Here is a 14096-nt window from a genome sequence, read left to right on the forward strand (position 1 = left end):
GCCAGTCCCTGGGAGGAACCGCGGACGTTTTCCTCGGATTTGCTTCTAAAAACCGCCGGAGATCCGCCGTCGGAAGAGCGGGGGACACAAAAAGTAAAACCGAAATGATTTGACGGACCGTCGTCCCACAATGCCAGTCCCTGGGAGGAACCGCGGACGCTTTCGTCAGATATGCTTCTAAAATTCGCCGGAGATCCGCCGTCGGAGGAGCGGGGGGGGACACAAAAAGTGAAACCGAAACGACAGGCTACGAGACACGTACAGACCGCCATCTGGTTGAGCGGGAACGCGCAGAAAGCGTGCGAATTGCTTCCTCTCAAAATATTTGGGTGCCAAACATCCATTATGTGAGTTATTTGTCATATGTTTTTGTTGTTACAAAGACCTTTATGGACATAAGCACCATCAGCACATTTGGGTACGAAACTATTCCCTGACCAAAACGACCAACCAAAAACCAGCCACCGGTCGAGGCGGGAAACCAGCCGTGAATGGCGTCCACATGTTGTCGTTGGCATCTTGAAGGTGATATTTTTAGCGAGGATGAGCGAAAAAGGTAAGTTTTGTGGTTTAAACGTCACGATCACACGCAATTTGATGCCGTATGTTTTAGATCGGCGCCACGGGACCTATATATATGCCTGTTGAGATTTCTGTCGGGCTGCAGACAGACTGTCGGTTGCCATTCACTGGCGAAAGAAGAGTTTTAAGTTCGGTGCATTCTGTTCAGACTGGTTAGTATGTCAAAGTGGAGTAAATCTACGTTGCGTAGACATGTGCGGCAGTGTGTAGAGAACAGTTTGTCGATGTGTAATGCAGCCAACGAAAGCCCAGGAGCACCACCGGCTCCCACTGCCGGCTCTCCTCGTGATGTTCCGCAACAGTCATTCCGTATGGTCGAGGCGAACACCACTCATGATTTACCTACGGAGATGGCAGCTCACGATTTATCTTCGGAGATGGTTTCTCACGATTTCCCTTCGGAGATGGTTTCTAATCGCCTCTACACGTATCAACTTCAATCGGTAGAGGAGGCCAACGAACGAACTATATCATCTGAAAGCCATACACCCATTTCAGAACAACCTTGCACTGTTATTGAGGGTTCCAACAGTGACAGTACAGAGGACGCATTTAATGAAATCCTTCGGGCGTGGGCTTTGCATTCGAGTGTGACTCATACCGATCTTTCTTCGTTACTGAGGGTATTGCGAACTCATCCCTCTCTGTCTTCCCTGCCCGCCTGCGCAAGAACGTTACTCCGAACTCCTCGAAGTGCGACCGGCGTGCAGGAAATGGGGAATGGGAAATACTGCCACTTTGGACTCGCTTCTGGCCTGCAGTACGAGTTAGAAGGGCTACAAAATGTCCCAGACACCATTTGCATAAATATAAACGTTGATGGGCTGCCCCTCGCCAAAAGTTCAACAGATCAGTTCTGGCCCATTTTGTGCCTCGTCACAAACTGTGGACAAAGTACGCCTTTCCCTGTCGGTGTCTTCTTCGGAAAATCCAAGAACCTATGTGCAAACACGTTTTTGAGGCCATTTGTTTCAGAGCTTAGTGAAATACTCGCGAATGGAGTGGCGGTCAGTGCAAAAACAGTGGCAGTTAAGCTGGATGCAATAGTGTGCGATGCACCTGCCAAAGCATACATTCTTGGCATCAAGGGTCACAACGCGTATGCAAGCTGCACAAAATGCGTAACACAAGGGGAGTACCAGCAGGGTCGTGTGTGTTTTCCGCAGCTGGATGCTGATGCAATGACAGACGAACGTTTTCGCTGTGGCACCTTTGAGCAGCACCATGTCAGTGAGACTATTTTAAAGGAACTGCCTATAGATATGGTACGACAGGTGCCTTTAGACTACATGCATCTCGTGTGTCTAGGTGTGGTCCACAAGCTCCTGACTTTGTGGTTCAAGGGTGACAGATCGTATCGACTTGGGAGAAGCACCAAGGACCGGATCTCCCTCGAGCTTCTGAGAGTGGAACCTTACGTGTGCTCGGACTTCTCCAGGAAGCCTCGTACTCTCACTGAATTAGACAGGTGGAAGGCCACAGAATATAGAACGCTGTTGCTCTACACTGGGCCCCTTGTGTTGTTGTCCAGAATACCAAGCCACCTCTATGCAAACTTCATGGTGCTGCATACTGCGGTCACCATTTTGTGCAGCCGCAGTCTTACTGAGCAATATGCAAACTATGCACACCAACTTCTTGTACTTTTTGTTCAGGTGTTCACGACACTGTATGGACCGCACATGGTTTCCCACAATGTTCACAACCTCATTCACCTAACCAGTGATGTCCGTGAGCATGGCCCTCTCGATAAGTGGAGTGCATTTCCATTTGAAAACTATATGCAGACGCTGAAATCTATCATCAGGAAACCAGATCGTCCGCTTGAACAGCTTCACAATCGTACAATGGAACGTCGAAAGCTGCCAAAACAGCACAAGCATACCAGTCTGGATGTGAAATGTTCCATCATCCACACAGGAGGTCCACTTCCTTTGAACTGCAGTGGGTCCCAATACAAAAAGGTTGTGGTACCAGGAAGGTTCACCCTGCGCACACAAAAGAGGGACAACACATGTGTGCTGCAGGACGGATCAATAGTTCGTATTGAGAACCTCGTGTGTACTGATAACTCAGGCGAGGTCCTTGTCATTGGAAGAAAGTTCGTGAACCCTGGTGACCTCTACGTTTATCCCTGTAGGTCATCGAAGTTTGGAATACACTCCTGCCGCACATTGTCATCCTTGGGTTGCTGGCCATTATCCCGTGTTGCCCTAAAATGCATTCGATTGCCGTTCAGGGACCGCTTCGCTGTCTTCCCTCTTATCCATACCAATGTGAGCTAAGGTTTGAAGATTCAAGCTTGTAAATAATGACTTTTTATTTAATATGTACAGGACCACTCATGTTCCGAATCGTTTCCTCCTCATCCATGCTCACGTGAACTGTGTTTGAAGCCACTGCTTTGTACGGAGTATGTTGATTTTTATTTTTGCATAGGGTCATTCCCATTTCGAATTATTAAGTTTCCTGAAGAAGGCAGTGCCATCGCACTTGTACATGCCAGTTGGAAACGTGACGGGAAATGCGCATGGCCAAATGAGAAAAACCCGAGGCGCCTCGAGCAGATGGTCTTGAGAGGTGCGGAACCCCAGCCTGACTGGCAGCTGCATGACTGCATTGAAGTTGCAAAATTTGGTATGATACTGCTAATCTGCCTTTGTGATGTTGCAGTCTCGGGTTACAACTAATTAATTAATTTTCTTTTTTTTTCAAGACACCTATAAGGAAGCACGAATAAAGCTGCGGTGTGCTGAAGATACATCTGATATCTGCAGTGACCGCGAGTACGGCCGAGGAAAAAGGAAGAAGAAGCGCAAAGTATGGTCTGATGAATCCCACGAGGTCAGCAGTTTCTCAGATGACGACGATGGCAATTACCAGACATCCGTTCTCCCGCGACCACCGACACCGCCTGAGACAGCATTTCTTGGTTCGCACTGATGAGCACATTTTCCTGCAACATATAGTTATTTTTTTAAACCTTTTCTAAAGATGGCTGTCAGATCTCCCAATGTAGATTATATGTTCACATCTCCTAACCCAAAATTCAAAATTATAGGTTTATACCCCATGTCAACACCAACAGCTGAACCGGTTCTTCAAAGCTACGTACAGGTCGCTAATTGTGGCAGAGGCTCCTATGAGCAGTTGCAAGGTAGTTGACTTTCTGTCGGTCGACTTAAACAGATGGTATTGCGCCTATGGGCCCCATAAAAAGTTGCAATGGTGTCACACCTTGCTTTTGCTATGTTTCAGCCTGTCCATCGCTTGTTGGCGGTTCCGCACGTCCCAGGCCCTCATCTCAGCCACAGCCTTCACGTCTGCCTGCCTCCTCGCAACACCAGGGTGAGTAACAAATAGACTGCAATTTCAAAGGTGTGTAAAAGCCACGAGGTGCCCTAAAGTACGCAGTGGACAACCACCAAGCTCTACCTCGCACGCACATGAAACATCGCATCACGAACTCTCAACATCCCAGCAATGGCCGTCTACCAGTTTGCCGGCACGTCGCGGTGGGTAACAGTAGACAGCATACTCAATGCAGTGCAAAATTATTGCTTCTGGATTTCATGACGTGTATACTATGTGCAACCACCAGGCTCAACATCAGGTCCGTCCACACAGCAGCATGAATTCTCGTCATCGCAACCATGGTTGCCGCGCCCACCTTCATTGCAGCATCAGGGTGCGTACAGGCAACAACATGCCCAAAACAATAGAAAGTCGATATCCAAGAAGGTACTGGGTTTCATGACACACGCTATATTAAACCACCAGGCTCTATACTGACCTTGCCCTCAGAAGGACCTGAAGCACTGCAACATGAACCTTCGTCAGCTGAGCCATGGCATCTGCACACTGGCGGTACAACCCAGCATCAAGGTAAATGACGGCTGCAGTGGGCAGCTTGTTCTTCAGTTACAATGCTATTTTTATATGGAACAAGGTAATGGCTTCCATGGTGGGTGCGAAAGACAGCCACTAAGTGCCACAAGTGGCCCACCATTGCACTGTTGTGAAACGCCACCGCAGACATTGTTGCAAGCTCAGTCATGGGACCCTTCTCCTCGTGGGGCTTCTGAGGACCAAGGTATTTGGACCTGGGGTATTCTCATAAAACTAAAGTGGCACTCCTTATCTCGTGTTGAGTTGTGATTGGCCAATCGTTGCCAAGTCACCAATCACAGCTCAGCACGGCATAAAGAGCCTCACTTTAGTTTGACGTCAATGCGGCCCTTGGACTGCTTTGGCAATTACGCTGCTTTCCACTAGGTGTCAGGGGCCAAAACACGAAGCACCCACGAGCAGCAGATCGCACATCAAGCCACGCGTACCAGAACTTAAGCTCAGGTAATGTAGGCATTGCCTGTTATACTGCTCAATTGAGCTGCCATCTTTCTGCGTTTGCTTCATGAATCTACTATTTTGTAGGATACTGTCAGGAAACGCTAACACTTCTGCACACCATAAGGCTAGTGCAGCAAAAGCAAAGTGAGCAGTTGCTGGTCATTATCAGCAAGCTGAACAGCAGCACCACTGTTGATCAACTGTCGACTGCAAGCTGCTTCGATGAGCAGATTAAAACTACAGAGGAGCTCATGGCCTTCGAAGAGGAGCTAAAGAACAACCCTGAGAAAAGAAACCAACTTGTAAGTTTGACATGTCTTGTTAATTTGTCTACGTAACAGATATTGGCATTCGTACAATTTGAAGTGATTTAGGTCGAGGAGAAATCCAGCCATCCGCTAGACCACAAAATGAGAGAAAGCCTTAGTGGAAAGCCGCCGATATTTCAGACAGGGGCTGTTCTTCTGGGCCCCGAAGAGGAACAGTCTCTGTACGAAATATTGGCGGCTCTCCACTGAGGCTTTCTCTGAGTTTGCAGTGATTTAGTATGTCTAGTTCCCATGTCTAGAAATGTGCACTTGGACACTGAATTCAGTGTCTCTGTGGCAGGTTAAAGCAGCAGCATATAAAAAATGGAGGCTTTCTTCAATGCCAGCGGTGTGCTCACACAACATAGTAAATAATTTTTGCTGTTGTTATCATTCATAACATAAATCATCCTAACTGTAGTTGTGGCACTTCCTGACCTTTGTTGCTTTTGAGCCACAAAGCTTACAATCACAACACAGTGAGTTGTCACCAGGTCAGTTGCACTGTGAGTCGTGCAGCTGTTGTGGAAGCCGTTGCCATCGTGGAGAATATCTCAAGCACAGTATTTCGTAAGCTTGTTTCAAAAGCAGTGCTATAAATGCACTAATGCTCACGTTGTGTTCACTTTCGCAAATTTTGCGATAGTAAAAAAATTGTGAAAAATGGTACTCGCGAACAAATGCGTTCCGTACGTCTTAACTGGCAACCTGCTCCCGAAGTCGCGAAACCATGCCCTTGACACGTCAGGTGGGACACCATTAATCTACGTTGGTTAGTGCCACTGATATGCTTTTTATTTACATTTCATGATTCCATTACTTCTCTTCCAAATGTTCTGACAGTGGGCTTCTTTGCAGAAGCTCTTTATGAAATTCATAGGAGGCTCTGATGTAGGAGAGAAAACAAGCAGGATCTTGTCAAAATTGCTGTCGATCAACGTGGGCAAGGATTTCAGCCTCCATGGTACGAAAGGGAAACGAAAGTTCACCGACCTCCAGATATGGAAGCTGATGTGCGGTACGTACTATCTCAGCAGCTTTCTTTTAATGTGGCCTTTAATTCGCTGATGTGTCATTCAAATTCTGGTATTGCATTTCTATCAGACGCAAACTTCATTTTTTGTTCAACTTAAACCAAGGCGATATACCGCTTGCATGAATTCCAGCAATTACCCAATTACTGTGGGTGTGACGAGGGTACAGATTTCGACACCAATGTCCATGTATAAGTGTGGCGGCGAGGTGACAACAAGTACTGTGAACCAAAACATGTGGCCCTAGATAAGCTGCCTAAATTTTCTCACCCACCGCAAAAGAAATTGTTAAATTTTGCCCACCTCACATAACCTCAAAAACTTTTTGAAAATTTCCTTCATCTCATCTCAACAGTTTTAAAAAATAATTTCCTCACCTCAAGCATCACCAGAAAAGTTGGCCTTCACCTCAGATACCTTAAGGTGAGGGTGATGGAATCCTCATGCTCATTTGCCCTCAGAGGGCGCTCACCTCTGGTCATTGGTATCATGCAGGCGCAAGGAAGGCCATAACCTTTCCATGACAGTTCTTCTGAAGCAGGTGCTCGATTGCAAGCTTTTAAATGTTGCAAACTATTTATACTTCAAGAACATGAACTGTATCCTATATGACTTATGACCTGTGATACATGACCTTTAGCATATGACATGTTTTATTATCAGGTTGCTTGGTGCCAGTGAACCAACAGCAAGCTGAAAAGGAAGGTACTATGAAAAACGTAGAAAAAGCTGCACAGTCATGGTTGCGTCATGCCCCTGATACCTACAAAAAGCAACAAGCCAAAGCAAGTGGAGAAAGTGCCAGTCAGCAGTAAACATGTTGCGGGCACCACATTCAGCATACAGACATTGAGCCAGTCTCATCCGTGCTTCCATGACGTTAACATATACTCACGCTGAGTGTATGTTTGTGTGTGTTTGAACTGTATTCTTACCTGTTGACCTATTTTACATTGTTGTTTGTGAGGTGTATAGCTGACAACATTGTGTGTAACTGCGAACTTCCTCTGCAGCACAGAAATGCAACTGATCTACCTAACACAAAATGCGGTGCTTGTGGGTACACGGGAGCTCCTACACCAAACAAAAATTACCGTACTTTCTAAATATTGTAATGTCTTGTTAGTGTCATGTTTCTTTTTTATGCTCACTCTTACTAGTCACATTTGCACTTTCATGCCACCATATGTGCCTTGAACTCGTTCATTTTATGCAGATGCATCACAAGACAACGACTTTTTATATTGATACAACTTGGGGATGCAGTTTAGGTGCCCTGTGCGCCCAGTTGTGTTTTCTTACCTAGTCAGTTCTTTCGGTTCTTCATGTTAGAGGAATATGTACTAGAATGCCGTCCTCTGTACTTCATTTACTATTCATACAACATTGAATAAGTATGTCTTTGAGCAACAATAAATGCTCAATTTATATTGGTTAAATACCACATACTGTGATACCAATGTAAGTGACACAAACGCATGCACTGTTAGGCTTTTTGTCCAGCTTATGCAACGAATGAGAGGTTTTTATTACAGCTAGTTGAATTCAGTTTTCTGAGTTCAGAAGTCCTGCCAAGTGAATTCTACGTTTTATTCACCAGTATTGCAATGCCACTACACATTTGTCGAAAGTACTTAACGTTCCGTAACAGTTTATTAAAGTACCTGTGTAAACAAAAAATAGCCCGCCTCACCATGTGTAGATCACTTCATTGTACAGTGTCGCTTTATTAGTTGCAGGGTATGCTACGCATGGTTTCAGTTTTGTAAGCATGCCGATCATGAACACTTGCTTTTATGGAATCATACAGTGTATTTTCAATGTAAGCTGAATACGTCACAAGCAAAACAACAAAATAATAGCTGACATTACCTTTAGAGTGTTTGTGTTCCAAGCATGCAGTACTTTTATGTTAAATACAGTGGTACAGAAAACAGAAATAACAAAAATAGCACCAATTGTTTCACCACTCTGTTTGCGAAGCTCTTCATGAAGAGTGATAAAATGAACCCCGAAGCTGTTTTTGTTGTATATGGAAGAAACAGATACAACATAAAGGTACCACATGTTTCTAACGCAAACACTCTAAAGGTAACGTCAGGTATTATTTTCTTGCTTTCTATGCAAGGTATTCAGTTTCTATTGAAAATATAAGATTCGTTAAAAGCTAATAATCATGATCTACATGCGTACAAGGTCTAAACCATGCGTAGTAGTAACTGGAGTACAGAACAGCTGATTTAGCAAGCAACAAGCCAGGTATGCAACATCCGAAATAAAGCCACCGTTCATCCCGAGAGTATCCCAACGAAGCATCCCTTGGACTTCCGAAAGGCACATTTTCGGAGGTTCACTCGGAGCATGTAGGGATGGCCAAGGGATGAAGTCATGCAGTCCCAGGGACAGCCGCATGATCCGAAGGCGGCAGTCCCACGGGCGTCCGCGGGACTGGTGTGTGTTATCTGGGTTACTCGTCGCTTCAAAAGGCATTGGTAGGGCACCGAGCTTTTATCCAGGACGGTGAATGCTGGGTATTCGCAACTGTTTTAAACTTTAAGGTGATTGGTCTCAAAGCAAACCTTAAAATCGACACGCACGTTGTGTTTCCCTTCTTGTTCTCACGATGCACTAAGGAACACCTATGCTTCGTTGCTCAACAACACCGTCACGTATGCAGTAACCAGTCGCTGTTAATAAAAAGCAGGAATGACATGCGTGTTGAAAGTACAGGAACCAGGAACGACGCCGCAAAGGCCGGAAGAGAACGGTTCAGACGCCATGAATGTTCGAAGTGGGGCTTTCAGTCGGGGGCAGAAGGTGCAACTTTAAAATTACATTACAAACTATCGAAGCCGAATGAAATGTTTTGCGTGGTAGCTGGGAAAGATATAAGGAATCATCTGATAAGACCTGTTTACTTCACATCTGGGGTCCAGACTGTCCCTTTAAAGCCGTCGGTTTCATTGACACAATGTCAAGATTTGAAAAGGGAATTTATACAGCGTTTTGTGACGATGTTAGATAGAGTGAACGAGACCAGCAAACGTTACATTCCAAAGATCGACCTGAACAGCGGAGTTTCCTTATGGAGATCGCAAAAAGGCTTTAATGCCGCAAAGCATCCGATCACTAGAGGACATGATTGAGAACGCGGAGGGACAAAGACGACACACACACGGGCAACAAAGGCTACCTTCACCTGTGACACGTTGACTGAATTCTGACTCACGTTGTTGGAAGAACGATATATGAACGTTGCTTCTGCACTCTGCCTAATTCGTTTTATGGCCTATGAAACGATTCAGCCAATTAAACGATTGGCCTATTAAACGGCCAATTATGGCCTAATTCGCTTCTCCTCGCATTTCAGGTGAGCAAAAATTATTATGTATATACTGGTAGACGATGTCAGATAATCGTCACGGTGCAACCATGCTGGATATCTTGGTTTTGTTATGCATCTGTATGTAGTAACATCGGTGCCTTTTGCTTGTTATGCTCTGGAGACATTGAACTAAACCCGAGGCCAAAAGACACGACATGTCTGTCCTGTATGAAGGACTGCTCAACCGTGACATCAATTATCTGTTGCGACTGCACATACTGCTATCACATAGGGAAATGCTCTGGAATTTCCGAGGCGAATGCTGCAAAAAAGTATTTCGATAAAAGCACGTGGCATTGCCCCACATGCGTAACGACAAAACTGAAATCAAAGCAAAGTACTCCGAAAGAACAGGATGATCAGCTATCTGTAATTCAAAGTCAGCTACCCATGTTAACTGTGCAGCTAGCATTCTTGTCCGAAATCAAGGGAAATGTTGGTAGGATGATCCCCATGGTAGAAACAATAAACAGTATTGAAACTAGCATGGAAATGCTGTCATTGCACAGTAGGATAGCGACATCAAAGAGTTAAGAAAGCGGGTCAGTGCCAATGAAGAGGACTGTAGTAATGCAGATGTGGTCCAGAGTAAGCTAAACAGACTAGAACAGTATGGTCGCTTGAACAATCTGGAATTACATGGTATTGCCGTCCCTGCTCAAGAGAACCTTTATGAGAAAGTAAATGTAATCGGAACTCTTCTGCAAGTTCCTCCACTGACAAAAGCTAATACAGAGGCAGCTCATCGCCTGCGCAGCAAATCGGATAAGACTGCGAAAGTAATCGTCAGCTTTGTAAACCGGAATGACAGGGATATGTGGCTGAATAATCGTAGTTTACTAAGAACGAACGAATCCACCAAGGCAATTTACATTCAGGAGAACCTAACTGAGATAAATAATACCTTATATCGACAGGCACGAGTTAGGGCTCGCGAAAAATCCTACGCCTTTGTGTGGACGAACCATGGCATCACATTTGTCAGAAAAGCTCAAGGCTGTAATGCCATTCGTATTGAGTCAAGTGCTGACTTGTGTAAGATTGTGTAGTCACGTCAGATGTTCCCTTACAAATTGTTTCACATGCATAATATTCAAATATTGCCAGGTGGACTACCGGAAATTGTACGGAACCGTGGATTAAGTCTGTTGCATATTAACCTTCAATCTGCTGGTAACAAAAGTGAGAAAATTGAGTACCTGTTGGAACAGTGTAAAAGCTGTCTAGACGTCCTCATGTTCACAGAACGTGGTGTCGCAGCGAACAAGATGTTATTAACTTATCTGGCTATCAAACATACTTTTTAAATCGTGCACTAAAAAAGGGAGGCGGTATCTCACTCCACGTTAAAAATAAATATTGTGAAGTGTCAGTTTAGCCTCTGCACTAGAGACTACGAAGTACTTTCATTGTTATCCGGAAATGATGTGTTTTCTGTCATGTATCGCGTTCCAGACGGAAACGCTCGTGCACCTACTCTTCTTGGAAGGTCTATTGTCTTATATATTAGACAACAAACTGACATTATTTCTTGGTGGACACATTAACATAGACGTGTCAAAGACCTCCGCCATGCAAGTAACTCTGACACAACTACTTCAAACAAACGGTTTTGAGACTTTTGAGAACATTTGCTCTCCTACAAGAGTTACGCCCAATTCGTGTACAACAATATATGTGTTCGTATGTAATTATCCTTCATATGATGTAACTAGCGAGACATTACTTACCGATATAAGTGACCATTTGCCACTATTCTTGAGTTGCCGTGAATTTGGGGCGCGGGCATGTACCATATGTGGTGAAACAAGAGATTAATGATGCAAGGACCCTTGCATTTAAAGGGAAACTACAATCTACAGACTGGAGTCATGTCTTCTTGTGTCGAAGATCAGAGGACGCGTACAATGTTTTCTTTGCAATTGTAACAAAAATTCACACTGAATGCTCTCCTTTCGTGCAGAAGAAAAAGCCTAGACATGCGGGTAAGCCTTGGATAACGCGTGATATTTTGAAAACCATGAGGAAGCGTGACAAGGTATTTCGTAAGTTCTTAAAAAATAAGGACCCTGAAACCCGGACTAAAATCCAAAAGATGCGTAACCATATAAATACATTGGTTAAAAAAGCCAAACAAAAGTATAACTTAAATGCTTTTCTCTTCTGCAAAGGTGATGTATCTTCTGTGTGGCGCAAGATCAACGAACTTTTAAACCATTGGAAAACTTGCGAACCCTGCAGCAGATAAGCCTCGACGGTGTCACTTACTGTGGTAATGAAATGGCTCAAATTTTTAATAACCATCTGGTCTCGCTTCCTCACCTGAGTAACAATACCGATGCAGAAGTCAACGAAGCTTGTATGTATCTGAGGGCAGAAGAAACTCCATGTCTATTTTCCCTACTTACGATGTAGAAGTTTCTAACAGCTTTCTTAGCATGAGACATAGCAATGTGTTTGATGCATACGATATGCAAATAAGCCCTATTAAGGCAGCAATCGATGTCATAACTCCTTGCTTAGTCCATACCTTTAATCTCTGCATGCTCGATGGGTGTTTTCCAGAAGGCATGCAAGTAGCCAAAGCTATCATGATCCATAAATCAGATTACATAAATTGCCCATCCAACTATCACCCAATTTCCATTTTACCCGTTCTGTCGAAGGGCTTTGAGCGGATCATTAGTAACCGCCTCTCTTCTTACCTGAAAAAATATAACTGTCTCCCAGAATGGCAGTTCGGTTTCCGAAAGAACAGATCAACTGAGCTGGCTCTCCTAGTACAGAGAGAACCCATACTAAGAAACATTGAAAATAAACTCATTACTCTGGGAATTTTCATTGATTTCAGCAAAGCATTTGATTCGTTATCAAGCCAGGCACTTTCGCTGTTTTCGTCATATTTAGATAATAGGTAATCAGAAGGTAATAATATTAGCCGTGGTGTTCTGTAAGGTAGCAAGGCAGCGTGGTGTTCTGCAAGGTAGGAAGGTACTTGGTCCTTCGCTCTTTAGTATCTACATCAGTGATATAGTGATTATCACCAAGAACGCTAAGTTTATCATATATGCCGACGATACGAGCTTGTTTTTTCACGGTTCAGACCCTGACGGGGGGGGGGGGATATGTTTATTACGAAAAAAAAAATGAGGCAGGTAAAAAAGAAAGGTCAGCCAGGCAGAAGCCGACTTGCTATTCCTTGTAAAAAAATAACAAGAAAAAAACAAAAACAGAAACAGAAAAGGAGAAAGACGCAAGCGGCACATGGGCAGCAGGGGGCATGAGTACACGATCACTCACAGGCAGTCCAGGAGCCCAGAGTCACCCAGGAAGCATATTAGAGCTCTGGTAACAGCCCATTGCTCCTGCCCTACGGGGCCCAGTAGGGTGGCCAAAGAGAGGTCTCTGTGCCCCAGGACAGATAGGCGGTGCGTGAGTGCGGTCCCAGGAGCGGCATATCTTGGGCAGGTCAAGAGTAAATGGTGGGTGTCGGCGTCGGTGGAGCAGGAGGGGCACGCCGAAGAGGGTGCTGCTTGATCTTGAACAGAAACGATGGAGTACGGGCAACATTCAGGCGAAGACGATGGAGAGCTGACTCTTCCTTTCGAGACAGCCGTAGCAACACAGTGAAGGCCATCTTCGGGTCATTGCGGTGGAGGACGGTGTTGGCTGCGACAGTGTTTTCCATGAAAAGGTGGGTGTCGGAGGAAAGGCGCCGGCGGATGTGTATGCGGCAGACGGATGGTGATAACGGGATGACAGTGTTGCACTCAGGTGCGCCATGAGCGCGCCTCGCTGCTGTGTCGGCACGTGTGTTTAGGATCAGTGAGCGGATGTCAGAAACAACTTGCGAGGCGAGGACAGTGCCTCCAGCGCCGACTTGCTGTCTGTGAGGACTGTCCAGCTTCCAGGTGGACGAGAGGATACAAGCTTCAGTGCTTCGTGAATGGCTACAAGCTCCGCTCGATTTTTGGTGCTTTGCTCGATGGTACTTTGCTCGATGGCTACAAGCTCCGCTCTGTTCGATGTTTTCGGAAGGGAGGAACAGCGCTGCTGTGGAGACGCTCGCGGAGGCCGAGCCGTCGGTATATATTTGCAGTCGCTGGCTGTGTAGGGCGTCCAGGTGCTCCAGCACGAGGTACCGCAGGACAGGCGGGGGATGGTCGTTTTTGCTCGTGATGCCAGGGATATGTGTGTACACGGTGGGTGTGACCATCGACCACATTGGTGGGGCGTAAGAAGAAGTAGACGCAGTTGATGGGACCGACACCTTCAGTCGCCGGACAGCGGCACCGAATGCCGACGCAGGGCAGTCATAGTCGATTTCCCGCAAGTGGTAAGCGGGATGACGAGTAAGGTATCGTGAGTAGGCACGAAGGGTTTCCAGGTCGCGCAGCATGTGTGCTGGAGACTCCTTGCCCTCTGCTAGGACCAGGT

The 14096-nt window shown here is 45.5% G+C and overlaps 3 protein-coding genes across 3 annotated transcripts in view; all 3 read left to right on the forward strand.

The window, feature by feature from the left end:
* Positions 1-14096, forward strand: part of LOC135378530 (nucleoside hydrolase-like) — a 59842-nt gene that overhangs the window by 23842 nt on the left and 21904 nt on the right. The gene's annotated exons all lie outside the window — the stretch shown is intronic.
* On the forward strand, positions 124-7089 carry LOC135378678 (uncharacterized). Its single transcript, XM_064611758.1, has 13 exons — positions 124-556; positions 3022-3219; positions 3299-3514; positions 3644-3739; positions 3841-3930; positions 3990-4097; positions 4184-4270; positions 4363-4467; positions 4532-4675; positions 4858-4935; positions 5017-5234; positions 6084-6258; positions 6938-7089. Exons 1-13 carry the CDS (start codon positions 544-546, stop codon positions 7087-7089), a joined length of 1680 nt encoding a protein of 559 aa, XP_064467828.1. The 5' UTR covers positions 124-543.
* Positions 3150-7138, forward strand: LOC135378689 (uncharacterized). Its single transcript, XM_064611782.1, has 8 exons — positions 3150-3219; positions 3299-3426; positions 3841-3930; positions 4387-4531; positions 4858-4935; positions 5017-5234; positions 6099-6258; positions 6938-7138. Exons 1-8 carry the CDS (start codon positions 3150-3152, stop codon positions 7087-7089), a joined length of 1041 nt encoding a protein of 346 aa, XP_064467852.1. The 3' UTR covers positions 7090-7138.

Source organism: Ornithodoros turicata, chromosome 1 (assembly GCF_037126465.1).
Source record: "Ornithodoros turicata isolate Travis chromosome 1, ASM3712646v1, whole genome shotgun sequence".
NCBI classification, from domain to species: domain Eukaryota; kingdom Metazoa; phylum Arthropoda; class Arachnida; order Ixodida; family Argasidae; genus Ornithodoros; species Ornithodoros turicata.

Bases quoted from the DNA above. Each gene is read 5' to 3' on its own strand.
- LOC135378678 (XM_064611758.1), top strand. The intron at 3,931-3,989 runs GTGAGTAACAAA...GGTGCCCTAAAG, and splicing joins TGCCTCCTCGCAACACCAGG to TACGCAGTGGACAACCACCA. The intron at 4,676-4,857 runs GTATTTGGACCT...GCTTTCCACTAG, and splicing joins TGGGGCTTCTGAGGACCAAG to GTGTCAGGGGCCAAAACACG.
- LOC135378689 (XM_064611782.1), top strand. From the start codon at position 3,150: ATGGTCTTGAGAGGTGCGGAACCCCAGCCTGACTGGCAGCTGCATGAC. The intron at 4,532-4,857 runs GTAATGGCTTCC...GCTTTCCACTAG, and splicing joins CTATTTTTATATGGAACAAG to GTGTCAGGGGCCAAAACACG. The intron at 4,936-5,016 runs GTAATGTAGGCA...ACTATTTTGTAG, and splicing joins GTACCAGAACTTAAGCTCAG to GATACTGTCAGGAAACGCTA.